Consider the following 18,597-nt stretch of genomic DNA (forward strand, 5'->3'; position numbering starts at 1 on the left):
TGCTGGCCAAAAGGCAAAAGCTCTCCTCTGTTGTCTTGCGAATCCGCATGTGCACCAATAACTGAGTGTATATTCTCACTTGAGACCCTGTCTTTCTTTGAGCTACAGGCGAGAGGCTCGGTAACCGGAAGGGATGAACTGTTGCACTCTGTCTGCACTGGTAGCTGTGGCAAATGATAATGAATGCCACCTTACTCCATCAATTTTTTCCACCTGGCAATTTCCGAGTTGAGAGCCCCCTTAACTGTGGGCAGATAATTTGTAATCAACAGAGTTTTTGTTGAAGCCAGTGGAGTGATCTTTGAGCGAATGGGACCCTGCATTTTCATTTTCCCCATTGTCCTGTCAAAAACAAATATAACAAAAAGGCAGATAAGAGGTTTTAAAGGGCACAATTCTGATGTAATGATCCTTTATGGCAAATCTTACTGCATTAACCTACATGAGACTAAAATGGAGGTGGCCCAGACCTGCCTCCTATGGGCTCTGACTGGCGCGACCTTGGCCCGGGCACATCTTGCACAGGTGTTGTGGACGCACTTTGTAGCGCCCAACACAGATGATACAGGGCTGCCTCCTGGAGCCCTGTACATAATGGAACTTACAGTCCCTCCTTCCTGCTTGCCAACATAGCGTCACTCATCAAGCCTTCTTCGAGCATTTAACAATGAATGTCTAAAGACTTGAGAGAAGTCTTTATCGGGAAAACTGCCACTCGTTTGTTGGTGAGGGGGGCATGGGAGGCAGTGGGTGGTCAACCTGGGAGCACTTCCAGGATATGCCCAGCTGGCGAAAGCTGTATATCCCACTTACTGCAAAAACCAGTTGATAAATTGCCCCCATGAATTCAGCACACGTTGCACCGAAATATTTAGCAGTAATAATGACAGCTGTAGTGTGAACACACAACTGGTCAGCACTGCCTTTAAATATTCCAGCCTTCTTTTTTCCACAGACCTTTGGTTACAGCACTGGGCTGAGACAGGACTGTGGGCAGAGGAAATCACTGACCAGGGTGAATGAAGAAGGGGAATTGAGAGGGGCGGGTTGGGGGCAGAGCAAAGCGGGGTAGGACTGTGGTCAGAATGAAGCGCTGGGAAAGGGAAAGTGAAGGTGTAAAGGCAGGGAGGGATATGTCCAGCGAAGTGTGAATGACTGTGGGCACAGTGAAGGGCTGGCCAAGGGCGAATGAAGGGGTAAAAGGTGGGACAGCATGACAGCAGCAACCCACAGAGGGTGAGGTGGCTTTATTATTTTCACTTCCCACTATGTCCACGGTAGAGGGGTAAAGGGAGGGGCGGCTTGGGGGCAGAATAAAGGACTGATGTCAAAGTGCCGGGCTGGGGCAGCACTGAGGGCAGTGTGGGAAAGTGTGGCAGATCCCAGGCAGGTGGAGTGCAGGATGGGATGATGGGCAGGAAAGACTAGGGTAGAGTGCAGTCCTGGGAAGAAGGCTGTGGTGGTACTAGCCAGAGCAGTGACAGTGAATGATTGGAACAGTTCGGTACTAGCACAGAATAATGCTTGACTGGGAGTGAACGAACAACATATGGCATATCGCAGGACGGGAGCTGGTGGAGGATGGGACAGAGCACATGGATGGGACAAGACTAATTGCAAGGCGCAGGATTGGGGTGCAGGGGTGGAGTGTAGGCTGTGTCAGCAGCAGACCACCGGTACTAGGCATATGCACATCTTCGGTAGGGTGCAGATCTTGGGTAGGTTCGGGGTAGAGTGTGCAACAGGGACAGGTTGGGCATTGGGAGCAGAGTCACGGCTGTGGGTAGTTCCTTAGTAGAGTGCAGGTCCTTGATAAGTTTTGGGCGCGTGCAGGTCCAAGGCAGGAGTAATGGAGAAATGTTCCGACCGGGAACAAGACGGCAGGTTCTGGACAGGGCCAGATTAGGTCCTACTGCCAGCTCTCCTCTCCCGTCACCCTAGACTAAGAGCTCCCTGTTCCAAGCGCTTCCTCCCTCCTTGGCACAAAGTAATGTTATAGGGTAGATGTTACCTAACACTGGGAGATCAGACGGCACTTCTTGGGGTACCAGAAAGTGGAGGGGGGCCAGCTGTGTGTGTGAGCCAAAAGCAGGCGCAGAGTGTTGGAGACACAAGACGTGTACGTATGAAGGGACATACCCGATATGTGAGGGTGGAGGTGACAGGCTCTCGGTGGTAATGAGCAGAAGACAGGTCTGTGTCTGTGAAGAGACAGGCTCACCGCGCGAGGAAGCGGAGCAGAAAACAGGTCGGTGCACAAAGAAATCGGTTCAGCATGTGAAGGAGAGGGTGACAGGTCCGCGTGTGAAAAGACCTGCGCAGTTTGTTAGAGGGCAAAGTAGGACAGATTTGTGCGTGAAGAGCTGGCTCAGTGCGCATGGGGAGCCAGAGAAAGGAGAGGCGAACTGCATAAGGGCAGGAAACAGGCTCTGTGTATGGAGAGACAGGCGCATCAACCCTGCAGCGATTCTCAATGTGCGTGTGCTCCAGTTCACCAATCTTGTCCAACCATACGCAAAAACGTCAAGCCATCTGCTCTGCGCATGCGTAAATCGCCTCACACATTTTCTATTGACTTCTACGCTGCAAGTTTGCACTTGTGAGTAGCAGTCTCCTGCATGTCATGAGAAACTGCATGTCCCAGCAGACAGGGAGCACAGCACTTAACAGGGGGGCAGCTTGAGTGCTTGAAAGCAGTAGTAGCGGGGGCCTATGAAAACAGCCGTTAACATTTGACCTTCGTCTTTCAAAGATCAGCAAATGTAATGAGATAAGAACACGATTTACAGCCCTGCTTACAGAAAAGGACATTGGAGCACTTAAAACATCGAGTGCTCTGGTCAACTGCCGTTAAAGAAAGTGAAAATGAGTCCCTAAACAGATGCAACAATGGGACAAATGGAAGGATACAAGTACTGAGGCGCTGCTCTGTGGGAATGAAAAACTGACGAAACAGAGAGACAAAGAGAGACAAAGAGGAAGAATTGATTACAGGCAAGCAAGGATTTTTAAAGGACACTGAAACAAACAAATGAAAATCTGTGTGCGATTCTGTAAGCCTACAAAGAATTATATACTAAACGCTTGACCTAAACAAGCATTGACATAGCCAATAGGTCTCGCCTTTGGGAGCTTATAAGGGTTTAGCCAGAGCTATTGGCAATGTTTCTTTAAAAATACCAATAATTAGTAAATAAAACCATTTGCAGCATTTTCTCTGCTAATAGATAAAGAGCAAGAATGTAGTGACTGTGTTAAACAAGTAAGTATTTAAAATACATTTTTACAGAGAGAGAAGGGTTTAGTAAGGGAATAAAAATGGTAGGGGGTTTATGAAAACAGCATATAGCGCGAATTCAACCCAAAGGTTTTGGAGCGCTTTACATGAGCACTAGTTATGTTACACAAGGACAATGTGATGAGCCTGTGCGTGTCAAAAGGATTCTGGGAAAGGTCGCATACCAGCTGTCAGCAGATAACTGGACATGTTCCCATAGCGCCTCGCTGTCAGGCTGCGAGGCGCAGGGAGTAGGTGGTAGAATAGGTTATCATATTTATTTAGTACGCCTTGTGACCCCATAAGCTGCTTAGTAGCACGAGGAGCAGGTCTTCTGCCGAATCCAGAGTGATGGCGCTCTGTCTGCGGTCCTTTTACAACAGTTTCCTCCGTTGCTCGTAAAGCGCTCAGATGCCTCGTTGGGCATGGTTTGTGCTAAATAAAAGTACGTAAATATTGTGCCACAATGAAACCAGTGAGGAGTTGGGGCAAAGGAGTCCGGGGTGTCACAGAGCGAGCCGACCAAAGGGGCTCGTATCCTGAATAATGACAATGTAACTTCATCCAGAGAATCAGGGAATAAATAGAGTTAGGGCACATCGTATTGTATTATTTAATTTTTAACATCAGTTTCTGTGTTTAACCATATTATTTCCACTCATGTTTGCTGATTTATCCTTCTTCATTAGGTTAAGAAATATATAAATTCTGAATTTGAACAATTATTTGACAGATAGATGAACCTTCGCGCTTCGGTGCCGGTTAGGATTTAATAATATAAACAGATGCATGTAAAAAAAAAAAAAAAGACAGTTACCTGAGAAGATTGGCATGGCGGTACAAACACGAGCAGATTAGCAGCTATATAGGGACCGCGCACCCCTTATTACTGTAACACCCCGTGGTACCAGTCCTGTCAGCTACTGGTCAGGCAGCTGTGACATGAAGAATCACTGGGAGAATCCCGAACGCTTGTAAGCGCGAAGGCGGGGGGGAGGGGCGAAGGCGGGGGGGGAGGGGCGAAGGCGGGGAGCAAGCAAGAGGAAAGACAGATGGCGCTGAAGGCTGGCGGTTCGCGCGTGTACGCAAGCTTACCGCCAGCCAGCAGCACTTTGAAAACTCACCTACTAAAGTCTCTCCGAGCAGCGCATGCGCGCTGACTCAGCGAGACCTAAAAAGGATTTAGAGGATTACAGCTGACCTGAGGCTTTTTACATCTTATTCACTAATGGGCCCGGATCATCATTGCAACTAACAAAATAGAGAATTCATGGAGACAATGAAGCCTATGAGCACAGGAACACATCATCAAGTATAATTAGAAAGTGCCCTCCACACAGGACATAACAACTTCTCCATGTCTCACAATCAAAAAACAAGGGGCACCACCCTCCTTCACAAAAGGCAAATCAAAAGCAAAGACAAATGACAAAGAGACACTGGCTTGTTAGGTCATTCAAAAAACATGAAGTGCTCATACACCTTATATGGTACGACAATCAAGCAGTAACACTAGTAATCAACAAAGCTTATGTAAAATTGATAACATTGATGGACAAGTATTTTGCTGGGAGGTTTACTACAATCTGGGCTTGTTTACTGCAACATTGCATGTCCCCAAAGTTCAGGGTGCTGAAAATACTAGACCTTACTCCATAGGATACCTTTGGTTCCCATGTTACTTAAACTCCCTCTTTCAAACCAGTTTGTGTCAGTTATACCAAAACTTCAAGGCACATATCACGGACTCTAAACTTGGAGGAAAGTCGCATGGCTCATTTCTCATCTTGCATCCGAATCTCGGAGCAAAACAATGGACACTTCTCAAAAACATATAGAAGCATAAACCACATCACACAGGTTATTAACATGCAGACCACCTGCAAAATGCAACCACAGTATCCACAGGTTCAACACACGATCACAAGACCCACCACCCATTTTTCGGAGCATCGACTAGTGGGACCACCCAAAACACACACATGACCACACATCTTAATTTGTCAACAGGAGATGCTGGAGTAGGATTCAAGTCTCTTAATTCTGCTTCGATGGGCAAACCCACAGATTAGATTTGAAACCGGGGAGTACAAGAGAGTCAAGATGAAAGCAGAGCTAAACAAAAAACTGACAGTTGAACAGAATTATCATGTTCAGCATCTACTGCTTACAGTCTAGGAATGTGGTTGATAAAGGATTACACCTTTTGACTATTCTCAGCATCTGCCAATGACAACTTTATTCAAACTTGATCTGAAAAAACAGTTATACACAAAGACCGATTTTGGTTAAAAAAAGTCTGGTTCTCTGCTTGGTTCAACAATAAGTCAAAACTGTTTATGGCAAGCATAATAAAGAGCAGGAATCCTTTCTTTAACAAGGTTTTAAGCAAACAGTTTAGAATCAATATACAACCTTGCATTGAATCTTGCAGGAGAAAAAGTTAAATTTGACACATGCCTGAAAAACGCCTCTTTCCAAACATTTTCATACACACACACACACACACACACACAAAGTGTGGAGGATGAACAGGCATTAAAGACATACAGCCAAATGTTGATTGGGGGGGGGGGGCAGTTCTTCTTTATAGAGAACCGAAAATATACCGCCTTTGACTTACCAAATGTCGTACTCCATTCCATGTGTGGTACATTAGGGGGAAAGCCAAGGCAAATTTTGCAGAAAAGATTAGAGCTGGACCCAGGCTAAGGGACTTAACTAGATCCAAATGAGAGGCAAAGTCTCCTGGTAACAGCAAGGCAGCTACACCAAAGAGGGATACTCCTGTGAAGAAAATAAAGTAAGTTAAACAAAAGTGTTTACACACGAGTTCACCATTGCAGTACTCCTCTCCCCAACCCTCAAAATGTAGGATAGCGGTGAGAAAACAGCAGTGATTTAAAACTGCTAACTACCTCCTGACAGATCATATCACTGAGGTAGGGATCAAGCTCCTCACTAACCATTTCTCCTTTGCCTTCATCCTTTTCAATCAGTAATGCATTTGATCACATTCCCTAAAAACACAAGCAGTTTGCTGTGCTAAACAAAATCCTACAGTATGTTATAAAATCAATGCCTGGTGGGGTTGATTTCTCCTTAAGTAAAGCTGGAAAACTATAGCAAGCATAAACCCTTAATTTCTTGCTCATTCCAAACAATTACAAGAGTATCCAATCCCATAAAGACCAAACATGCAAGAAACTGACGGCGCATTGCAAAGTTTCTTAGAATGCATATGATGTGAAATGGAGTAATTACAGACCTGCACTCATTGCAATCCCAGTTCCACGGTGCGAGATGGACATCATCATAGGGAGAGACCATCTGAAAGAAGGGGCATTATTATCAATTAGTGACCTGTTCCCTTTTCCTTTCACTTCAGAACTGTATAGCGTTTTATAGTCACAGTTTTTCTATGTAAATGCAAAATAGACCACACAAAACAATTGAGAAAAAAAGCAACACAAAACAAACAGTGACAACTGCCAAGAATCTAAACCTGTGCTAAAAAGAAATACAGAGCAAATGACGAAAGCAGGGGATAGTTGACATAAACGTGAACAACATGAAAACTGCTAGTTTGGGAAAAGCATAGTTTCATTATTTTTTTATTTTTTTTTATTTTTGCAGTGGTGGGGGAGGGATTGGCAATTTATGCTTCATAAGAACAAATACAATAAATCAAAACATGAACAGAAAGAGAATACATGACAGTATATAACAAAAACACATTGTTAATTTGCTAACCAATCCTGAAATGGAGCCCAGTTTTTTAAGGCAATTAAACGTCTTCTCCTTCCCTGGAACTTACGTACAGCAGTTTCTAATTTGAACCATGCCAACATCCTGGCCTGCCAGTGAAAAAAAGTGGGAGGTTGAGAGTTTATCCAAATAGAAGTAATACAAAGTCTAAACATTGCCATTGCGATAAACAAAAAAGAGTGTAGATATCTTTATCTTGTGGAAACCATAGCGTGTTGATAACCGGTAATTACCATTTCAGCGGAAATTTTGATTGAAGATTGAGTAATCTGTGTGAGAAACGTTTCAATTTGGTTGATAAAGAGTGATAGCTCGGGGCAGTCAAAAAACATGTGAAGAGAATCCGCAGATGGAAATTTGCATCTTGCACAAGATAGGCTCTTGCCTCCGGCAGCCATCCCCCATCCGACTAGTTTTGCTGGAGTGTAGTAAAGATTAAACATAGCCATATAACTTTGGGTGCGAAGAGTACCAGAGACAAAAACCGTCTTGGCTAACATCAGTGGCAATTTTAAATCTATAGAGGCTACACCAAATTTGACCGCCCATTTATTGTTAAAGTCAGAGAGATCATCTGGAAGTTGAGACAATAAAGTTTGATATAATGTACCGATTTTGGCTTTCTTTTTAACTAATTCAAGTATCAAAATCTTGTCAAAAAGTGCAGGGTTTTCTAAAAAAAATTTTATCGAGAAAGCTTCTAATTTGAAGGTATTTAAAAAAATGATTGGATTGCAATCCAAATTTGTGTTTCAAAAAAGAAAAAGATGCCAGCAAACCAGAGTCAGCTAGGTCACCTATGTCAGTCAGGCCTTGCGAGGCCCTGATGGCGGTTATTCGATCTTGAAATATCACTGGGGGTAGCCAGAAGCATTCAATGGTGTATAGTAATTGAGTTTGTAATGAGAAAAGAGACGACAGATTTTTTGCCAAATCGTGAACAGGGCCCATGCTACCTTGAACCGCGTTTTTTTGAAGTAACGTGGTTCTAGAATGCGTGTTAATATCCCTTGTGTAGCGTCGCCTAATGAAATTGAATATATTGAAGGAGCCAAAAAAAGCGGTAATTCCACCTTCTTTCCAAATAGTGGAAAAGCGAAATGTTGGATCATCGCAACCCAATAATAATAAACAAGATTTGGAACTGACCAGCCCCCACGTTCTTGCGGGAGATAGGTCCATTTGGCAGCTCGTCTTGGCTTGCGGTATGCCCATAAGAACCTCTGACAAATTCTTTGTGCTTTTATTAAAGTAGAATTAGAAATTAATAACGGGATGGATCTAAATAGATATAGAAATTTTGGAAGCACCAACATTTTAAGAACATTGCAGCGCCCGAATAAAGAGAGGTGAAGGGAAAAGCATAGTTTCAGAACAACAAGTTACTTACCTAGGGTAACGCTCTTTCTGATAGATACTCACACTAAAGATCTCACTTTTTGAATATTTTCCATTCACTCTACCATTATTTTTTGCTCCACCTCACCACTCTAAGGTCAGGAGCAGAGGAGACTCCATTAGTTGGATCGTAAAAGAGCTCTTAGCTGTTACATTGTTTCTACTAGAGAACATGGTGTAGGTTATCAGCTCTTTGTGGTATTCGTGGGCGCAAAGAAGGCAAAGCATTGCAGAAGAGGACAATTTCTTAGTGGATCGGGCTCTGCATCAAAATCTGCTACAGATTGCCTAAGAAACAAACGCTGAAAGGTTTGCAGGCTCATACCACAAGATCCAGATTGCTACCACTGTCCTTTGGCATGTGGAGAACCTGTTTTTGATATTTCCCAGGCTGCTGCATGAGTCACTCCATACGATCACGAAGCACTACTGTCTGAACCGGCAGGTCCATCACATTGGCCATTTTTCTCACTCTGTCCTGCTGGGCAATTTGGTTTGAGCAGGATCCCAGACCCACCAATTGAAGGGTACTGCTAGGGTACCTATTCAAAACGTGAGGAATCTGTGGTTAGAAGTATCAATCAGAAGAACAAGTTACTTATCTTCTGCAACTCTCTTTCTGGTAATACTCTTTCCTCCCTGTTTTGTGAACTGGACTCTTTTCCACCTAAAAAGGCCCCACGTCCAGAGATCTGCAAGCTGGTTCAAACCAATCTGTTATTGGGATCTGTGCCTGGGGTGCAGACAGCCTTGAAAGCAACTGAAGTCAGCATGCATGGGTGGCTCTTACATGCGTCTACACATGTGACTTCCAGACCCATACAAGGTCGGTACAGAACCTCACGAAACAGCCTGTTGGTGGTCTGGGTACTGCTGAAGATTTTTCTGTATACAGTGGGACACCTAGGGAGCATTCAAAAGGTAAGGAATATGAGATTAGAAGGATCTATCAGAAATAAAGTTTTGCTTAGTTAGGAGCATTCCATCTATAAATGTTGTCTTTCCCTTCACTCTATCCCACCTAATTCAAGAAAGTAATCTGCTGGAATCTAGCTCTGTAACAATCATTCCACTACTATGGCTTCTGGAACCCATATTATTAAGAGAATGCAAGGAACACCAACGTATCTTTATATATCCTACAATGAAGGAGACATGAATCTGGAGTTGTATTTTTTCCAATAAATAATATATCCAGATCAAATAAGTTAATTTTATGTAAGAGACATCTTATATACAGTGTTTGCACTCAAAAATATTGACTGCATAAAGGTTGAAACTAAATTCTGTCTTCTACAGGTATGCACGAACAGAACTAAAATAAAACATATTTTCCGAGTTTTAAGTTCATGTTCACAATTTCAGAGACAACCGTTATCAATCACACAGTAACACTCGAGGGATTGTTATGTGCTCGAGTTAGGCCGATGTAGCAATGTTGCACAATTTTCTTAGACTGTCCTCTTTCTGCACAATAACATTTTACTGTAACCTTTTGCACATTTTAGCATGCGTGACAATGTCGGATTAGTTTCTCTGTAACGGCTTTGCTTACAAATCTAGCTTCGTGCAACATTATCATGATGCCCCGGACACTGAGTACAAGGCCGTGTCTTCCTATCTTTATTCACGGGGCAACAGGGCTATCAGCATTTCCATAACCATGCTTATCTGCATATATATGGCAGGATGCTTTTTATTTTAAACAAATAAGCATTTTCGGGGGTGTTAGCCAGAGGAGACACTTCTGCTGACATCGAAGGTCCCTGCATTCGGAGGCTTCGCCAAACATCTGCCTGCTATCTTAGTGAGGGGTATCTAGTTTGTGACCAGAACGGGGTTTTACATTCTTTCCCGCCAGGTAATGGGATTGAATCATCCCGTGGGGGAGATTCTTGGCTATACACCAACATACATTCTAGACACACAGAGTAGGGATTGCATGGTAGGAGTCCGTCTGATTATTACCTTGCATCACAAGCCTGCATATATACACTGTTTTAGCACCATGGTGGAACTATACCTGTTATTTACTATTTTGGTGCTTGTAATCACTGTCTACTGATTATCGCAGCACATATATTATATACAAGAATAATGTTGGTTCAAAAAATATATTAAAAATGTCCCTTTGTGTATTCTCTTTATGTTTCTATGAGAATAAGAGAGCATGACTGACTGAGCCAAAGGGTTCTAGATCTGTTATCACGATCCCTGAGGGGACAGGGTTGTCATGTTCAGTAGTTGCCAGAAATCATTCGCTACCTGTTTGGGTTAGGGGGGATATAGTGGTACTGTAAGCTAGCTGGTCTATAGGCCAAAATATACTGCAGGGGTGCATAAAATCAGTCTAAGCACCTCACCCAAAGTTTATGTTGTCCAAAAAATGCACAGATCCTATGGATTAGTAGGACCTACACAGAAGGATCTTTTCTGGGAGGTGCATGGAAAATTAACCGAAAGATGAGTAGGGTTGTTTGCAGCGTAAAAGTTTTTGCATTGCATAAAAAGTGTAGGCATTGGTCCGCCCTCTTTAAGGACAGATGAGGACTATCTGCCATCCAATTTAACATATTTCTTACCTCATAAACGTGTGAGAAATTGAGTATTCAACTTTAAAACCATGAATCTGTTCCATCAGTCCTCATTTTCATGCTTGCGCCTCGATACAAGTAGTTGTAAACACAGATTATGGGCCAGATATATCAAAGGGTTTTACCCATTCTGTGTCTATGGGAAAATGTGTTCATACATGAGGCCCTATACCCTTTATAGCCAACTCAGACTAAGATAATCTAGATAAATCATGGACAAGCGTCCAGTCTGCAATCAATTCAACGTTTATTCGATAATTATTTACCAATAAAATTACATTGTTAAAACAATTAAGTATTTTAAAAGATTGACAATTACAGAACGAAAAAATAAATCACTTACAACAGTAATTATGTTAAGAAATTATGTAAGGTCTCATACCACTACAAAAAATATATACAACTAAAGTTCAAAATACAATCCCACTATACATTTCAAAACTACACTATGGTAGACTTAAGAAGAAGAAAGCAATTGTAGAACGATTAAAGCAGGCCTACATCTTTCAAAGCTCATTTTCCCTAAAATGAGAAATATAAAGATATGCACAAAGACCTCATATAATTTGCAAAAGAATAAAAAAGTGAAGTTAAGTCTGATGTGCTAAAGGCCATGCTGAAAGGCAGGTGTGTGGGCCTTTCTTGTGGAGTGAGATGTATGCTGCAGGCAGACCTTCTTCAGAGGAAACGGGTCCTGGCAGCCCTGCAGAAGCGTCTGCAGGGGCAACACATGTCTAGGAGACCGAGGTTGAATTGCTAAAACAGGTGACTGACACTAGAGATAGGCTTGAGCGCAACACCTTGAAATCTTACAGACAACTGCTTCATAGGGAGAGGGGGAAGGGGGAGGTGGGGGGAAGATAGATCGGGCGACTTTTGGCATGGTTCCTTTGTCGGGAATTGCCCCGTTCCCATGTGCTTCATCTTATCAATTACCAGGGGGAGGAGGCACACACTCAGTGATGTCCTTGAGGCGTTCCGAGATCATTTGGAAAGGGTATACACAGGCACTGGGGATTCAGTCTGGGAACAAGTAGTGAATTACCTGTCAGGGTTACAGATCCCACAGCTGGGAGCTGAGACAGTTCAGGAGTGTGACGCATCCCTAACGTTGGAGGAGATTCAGGGGCTCTGAAGTCCATCCCGACTGGAAAAATGCCTGGTCTCGACGGCTTCACAGCTAAATTCTACCAGGCCTTTCATACAGAGGTGGCTCCCCGTTTACTTGAGGTATATCTGGAGGCCCTGAAAAAGTGGTGCTTCCGACATCTATGCATGAAAGCATTAATGCATTGTTGCTGAAGCCTGGTGCAAGGGCATCGGACCAGATCATGATGATCAATACTATCATGAATATCCTCTGTAAAGTTCTTGCGTTGTGGCTGGGCCCGGCGATTCCCCGGACGGTCCACTTAGACCAATGTGGTTTTATACCAGGACGGACCACCACCATGAATAATAGGCAGCTAATGCATAACAAGCATGAAGTGGATGGCAGAGAGACAGAGTTGGCCTTGGTCTCCACTGATATCGTCAATGCGTTGAACACCCTGAATTGGAGCTACCTCATCACTGTCCTTGAGGCAATGGGCTTTGGACAAAGGTTTCCTGGATCAAATGGGGCTGCTCTATACGGAGCCCACGGCCAGAGTTAGTTGGGCTAATTATGCTCTGTGCCCCTCATGATCCGGAGAAGCACATGGCAGGGGTGCCCTTTGTCGCCCCTGCTGTTTGCGTTGGCATTGGAGCCCTTAGTCGTAACCCTCCAACAAGAAATGGCAGGGCGGGGTATCCAAGTGGGAGGAGTGAACCATTTAATTTCCTTTTATGCTGGCTACACACTCTGATGTCACCTTAAATAAATCTGTAGGGATCCCGTCGAGACCAGGGGCCTTGTGTGTTGTCAAGTGACCTATGGATAGTTGGCTCTCCTTAACAGTAAAAGTTAAGTTACCATTAGCAATTAGTGGGGCGTTATAAACACCCTTGAAATATTCTATCCATTTCTCAGGGAGAATGTGATAAAATAGTACAATTCCCTAGGTCATTAAATAGAAGACGATTAACCATCTCCCAAAATGTACAGCTGATCCCTCAATCAGCTCCTCCCAAGCTTCCTAAGATCCCTTATTCTCATATCTAGCGCCTTCTTATAATGCAATTTGTCTGCTAGCAATTCAGCAGCAATCTTAAGGCGTAGCTTTGAAGGCATTCAATAACAATTTGTGGGATCTCGAACAATCCTTATTAAACCAACATGGTGCACTAATCTTTGTTGGTTCAGTAGAAAGCAATAATTGCAACTTCATTTCCTTCCCTATCTTTGAACATTTATTCAAGAAGGTGGTATCTGTGCAGGAGCCCCGAAACAGGTTTCAAATTCTGCCCATTTGGTAATCATGAGGGATCTTAAAAAGTCCTCTGGGATTACTTAGGACCACCTTAATCTTCTACCCTGATTGATCACTGCACCACAAGCATGAAATGACCTACACCGATTCGGGGTCCGTGCAAAGAGGTCTGCAATATCAATGCTAATGCAGTTAAAGGCACTGAAACCAGAGACATTTAACTTGGAGTATTTCAAAAGGTTTAGCAGGAATTTTGTTGATAATTTCCCTCTGCCAGTGAATCTGGAAGGGAAACTTCCATCAGGACATTGAGATTGTCTAGTCAAGACACACTCCAGGTTAAATTCGGAAAGAAGATGATTTAGAAAGAAGCCAGCTTGGGTGTGTTCCATCTGTATAAAACCAGGCTCACATGATCACGCAAGTTAAGAGATTGTGGGCCACTTAGGCACAGATGCATGTTAAAATCCCGAACTAAAATAAATCTGGCTCCTGTGTGGTTACAGGTTTCAATACCAGACTTTTGATCCCCAAGAGTGGAAAGAGTGTCACAAAATGTGTAATCTGAGGTGGCGTGGCGTTATAAAAGTTTATCAAAACAACGTTGCCAAATACAAGGGAGCTAATACAAATTGCCTGCATGTTTGGGGGACTTAGCAGTTCCTTGATTCTACAGTTCAGGGAAAGAGAGACCAGAATCAACATTCCTCTCCTTGGATGTCCCCTTAACGATGGCATGGGTTGGAATATGATTTATACCCTTCCAAGAATAAGGAACTTTTATTTCCCAAGTCTCTTGTAAGCATATTATGGCAAATGATCTTAAATATAATAACCAGTCAGAATATTTTCTTTTGTTATTTAAGACTGTCTCATTCCAGGAGCTAACATGAGCTGGCAGGCATTAGTGTCCCTTGTGTGTTTATGATCACTAGAGGCATCTAGCGAACTGGAGGAATCACCCTCCTCTGTGATGGCAAGTACTCTATTCTGCATGGTCCCCATGTCTGCTGACTGGTCTGGTTCCCCAATACCAGTTGCCTCGGTCCCTGCCCCCTCACTGTCATGTAAAGTGGGCTTGCGGGCATTAATGTCCTTTATGTTCTTGTAGTCATCACGGATGTCACGCAGAATTGGGAGAGGGCCCTCCTTCTATGGTGGTGTACACTCAAATCTGTGTGGCCCCCATTATCAGCCAACTGGTCTGGCAGCCCGGTGGCATTTACCTTATTCTCTGCCACCTCACTGTAACATAGCCATGTATTATTAAAACTATACAGTCTTTCATGCCCACAAAGTTCACTGTGCTATGCATGAAATCCGGACGCCATGTCACCTAGGGCTCACTATTCAATAACACTAACGCTGTACTTCAGAATCGAAATTTGCCTAGCATAGTAACGGTAAGTTTCAATTCTATTAAGGACACGGAGGCGAGGATTATGCTAATTCCTTCTTCGCTTTAATAACATATTTTTTCCACAGCAGCCAAAAATAGAAACAATCAACCTTTGTATCCTCAAAACAAGGAAAACGATCTGGAGAGAGTAATCACAAGCACAACCAAAGTTCGTAAGACTACAGCTCCCATCAGTCACAGTCTCTTCCAAACGTAGTCCTTCCTCAGTGTTAGCCTCCAGTAGAAGGTCTGCCACATCCGTTGTCCCTCCTCTTTCTTCGCACGAACGCCTCCACGTTATTGGTCTTGTTTGGAACCATCATTCCCTAGAAGCAAAGTACAAGTCGTAAAGACCCCGAAACTGCATAATGCATCACCACAGCATTGTGAAACAGTGTGCAGACATGACAACATCATGCAGTGTACTAAAAACATTTTACTTACTGCCATACGGGAGGGTTCGCACAGATTGTGCCAAGGGAGGGATAATCCTCGCCTCCGTGTCCTTAATAGAATTGAAACTTACCGTTACTATGCTAGGCAAATTTCGATTCTATGGCAGGACCGGAGGCTCCGATTATGCTAGTTCAAAGCTTACTTACCACCAAATGTGCGAAATCTACCACCGGTTTAAAATAAAACCGTTTAAAAGTCGAATCCGAAGACCAGTCCGCAGCTCGCATTAAATCCTCCAAGCGAGCCCCCAGGGAGAATACTTTCGACGCCATCGCTCCTCTGGCAGAATGAGCACCAAACTGCTTTGTGTCAATCCCCGCCTCTTGCATGACCCACCGCACCCATCGAGCAATGGTGGGTAAGGAGACTGCATTGTGCGGTTTTCGTAATGCAATGAAGAGTTGTCTCTCGCCCGGAGGGCGTAACTCAGATGTTTTATCCTCATAAGCTTTCAAACAGTCCACGACACAAAGTTTGGGCACCTCCAGAAAGGCCGGATACGATATTGACCTTGAAGCCGACTTCGTTCGGCGGCCAATTGTAAAGGTCACGCCATCCGGAGAAAACACTTGTGCCGAAATGTCCAGCGCGCGCACATCCGAGACCCTACGACAAGAGACTAGACACAGCAGCATAGCTAGCTTCGCCGAGATCTCCTTCAAGGAGAGGTATCGATTCGACTGTCAAGATAAGAACAAGTTTAGAACCACATTGACATCCCATAAGACGGAATAACGAGGTTCCGGGGGCAAAGACAAACGAATTCCCCTCAAAAGACAACAGACAAAAGGGTGTTCACCCACCGGCACACCCTCTATAAGACAATGGGCCGCTGAGATAGCGGAGCGCATTGCGTTAATGGTTCGATATGCCAGGCCGTCCAGTGCCATTTCGGGCAAGAAATTCAGAATGGGAACAATGCCCGCGACCACGGGATCCAAACCCCGAAGACACCAACGAAACCACTTCGTCCAGGCGGACCGATAGCGTTTGGAGGTGCTTGCAGCCCAGAGGCTCTCAGCCGATCCCGAAAGGCCTGGGAGCGACCAGCGTCGCCGGAAAGCCGCCATGCCATCAAGAGGAGAGAACCCTGAGCGATCAGGTGGTGTTGTTCCCCGCTCGGATTCAGAAGAAGATGAGGAAACGGGGGGAGTGGGATTGGAAAATCCCAAGAAAGTTCCAGAAGAACTGGAAACCAAACTTGGTACCTCCAAAACGGCGTCACCACGACCATCTCCGCTTTCTGCTGGCGAGCCCGCGCCGCCAACCTCACAATCATGGAGAACGGAGGAAACGCGTAACTCTGTTCCTGACTCCACTCCTGCAGAAAAGCATCTGTTGCCTGCGCCAGAGGGTCCGGCCTCCAACTGAAAAAACTCGGAAGCTGATGGTCCAGACGGGACGCAAACAGATCCACCGAGAACGGGCCCCAAAGGGCGGCTAACGACCGAAAAACCTGAACGTTCAGCTTCCATTGACTGGAATCCCGTAAATGCCGGGAATGCTAGTCTGCCACCTGATTGGCCTGACCCGGCAGGTACTCCGCCGTCACAGATATGTGATGATCCAGACAAAACCCCCAAAAGTCCTTTGCTAGGTTTGCCAGAGCTTGCGACCGAGGGCCCCCCAGGAGGTTGATGTAACGAACCGCGGAGATATTGTCCATCCTCAAGAGGACGCAGGCGCGAACCCTGTCTCTGGTCCAACATTGGATCGCGAACGACCCTGCCAGAAGCTCCAGACAATTGATATGGAGCCTCTGCTCTTCTAATGACCAAGCGCCGCCAGTAGATAAGTCGCCGCAGCGAGCGCCCCACCCCGACCTGCTGGCGTCGGACTCTATCACCATGTCGGGGGCGGCTCCAAAAATGGCTCTGCCATTCCAGGCATCCATATGGGCGAGCCACCAGGACATTTCGTCCTTGACCTCCTCTGACAGAGACACCCTCTGGTCGTACGATACGCCCCTCCGAAGATGATGTGCTTTCAGGCGCTGCAGCGCACGATAGTGCAGGGGACCCGGAAAGATTGCCTGGATGGATGAGGAGAGAAGACCCACCACCCGGGCAATCTGACGGAGGGAGGTGTGGGACTTGGAGATAGTCTGTCGTAACAGATGCCGAATCTTGGCCAACTTCCGTTGGGGAAGGCTCAAAGACGCGTGAACCGAATCTACTACGAACCCCAAGAAGACTATATTCTGCGTCGGGTGTAAGACCGACTTGTCTCCGTTGATGATGAAGCCCAAGCTTTGCAAGAGCGACACCGCTTGACGCAGATGAGAAAGTAACCGCTGCGGGCACTGTGCCATGAGAAGGATATCGTCCAGATGAACAAGTTACTTACCTTCGGTAACGATGTATCTGTAAGAAACATTAGTTAGTTAGATTCCTCACGTTAGTTAGATTCCTCACCTTAGAATATCCCCAGGCGTCAGACTGGATCCGGAAGATTTTTCGTCAGCAATACCCCTTGCGCGTCGCTAGGCGTCGTCTGCGGCTCCGCGTCCGTCGTCTGCGTCTTGCGCCGGAATGACGTTGGAGTACTTAGACGCCGCCCTCGCGCGCGGACGTCAGTTCTTGTACATAGCCTTCCGCGCCAGGAACGCAGAGCCATGCAAGATACCGAAACTGGTGCCAATAAAGCCTAGGGCCCTGAAAGGGATAGCCTTAACCCTAGATGTCAGTTCGCAGAACGGGGAGGATGGGTGGGTCGGTGAGGAATCTAACTAACTAATGTTTCTTACAGATACATCGTTACCGAAGGGAAGTAACTTGTTCATCTGAAAGAAACACGTTAGTTAGATTCCTCACCTTAGAATAGATACCCAAGCAATACCATCCCCGGTGGTGGGTCTGCGAACCAAGATCACACCAGAAAGTCCTGGAGGACAGAACGGCCAAAGAAGCCATCCCTCCGGACTTTGCTGTCAAGGCAATAATGCCTGGCAAACGTGTGTAGCGAAGCCCACGTTGCCGCCTGACAGATGTCCTGCAAAGGGACACCCCGTCCCAAAGCAGTAGTAGCCGCTGTGGCCCGAGTAGAACGGGCGCGCAGCCCAACAGGAGGGTCCTTTTTTGCCAAGGAATAACAAATTTTGATGCACAAAACGACCCACCGAGAGATGGTCCGTTTGTGCACAGCTTTCCCCTTCTTAGCACCCACGTATCCAACGAAAAGTTGGTCGTCCACCCGGAACTGCTTTGTGCGGTCCAGATAAAAGGAGAGCGCACGTTTTGGGTCCAGACAGTGGAGCCTCTCTTCCTCTTTGGAAGGATGCGGAGGCGGAAAGAAGGTGGGCAAGGTGACAGACTGCCCAAGATGAAAGGGGGTCACCACTTTCGGAAGAAAGGA

At 45.3% G+C, this 18,597-nt stretch overlaps 1 protein-coding gene across 1 annotated transcript in view; it reads right to left on the reverse strand.

The window, feature by feature from the left end:
* SDHC (succinate dehydrogenase complex subunit C) overlaps positions 1–18,597 on the reverse strand; it is a 111,937-nt gene that overhangs the window by 47,725 nt on the left and 45,615 nt on the right. The window contains exons 4-5 of the mRNA XM_085638654.1: positions 6,546–6,607; positions 5,901–6,064 (exon numbers count right to left, since the gene is read on the reverse strand). Coding sequence (XP_085494780.1) covers positions 5,901–6,064; positions 6,546–6,607 — 226 coding nt within the window. The remainder of the gene's footprint in view (positions 1–5,900; positions 6,065–6,545; positions 6,608–18,597) is intronic.

This window comes from Triturus cristatus, chromosome 12 (genome assembly GCF_964204655.1).
Source record: "Triturus cristatus chromosome 12, aTriCri1.1, whole genome shotgun sequence".
Classification (NCBI taxonomy): Eukaryota; Metazoa; Chordata; class Amphibia; order Caudata; family Salamandridae; genus Triturus; species Triturus cristatus.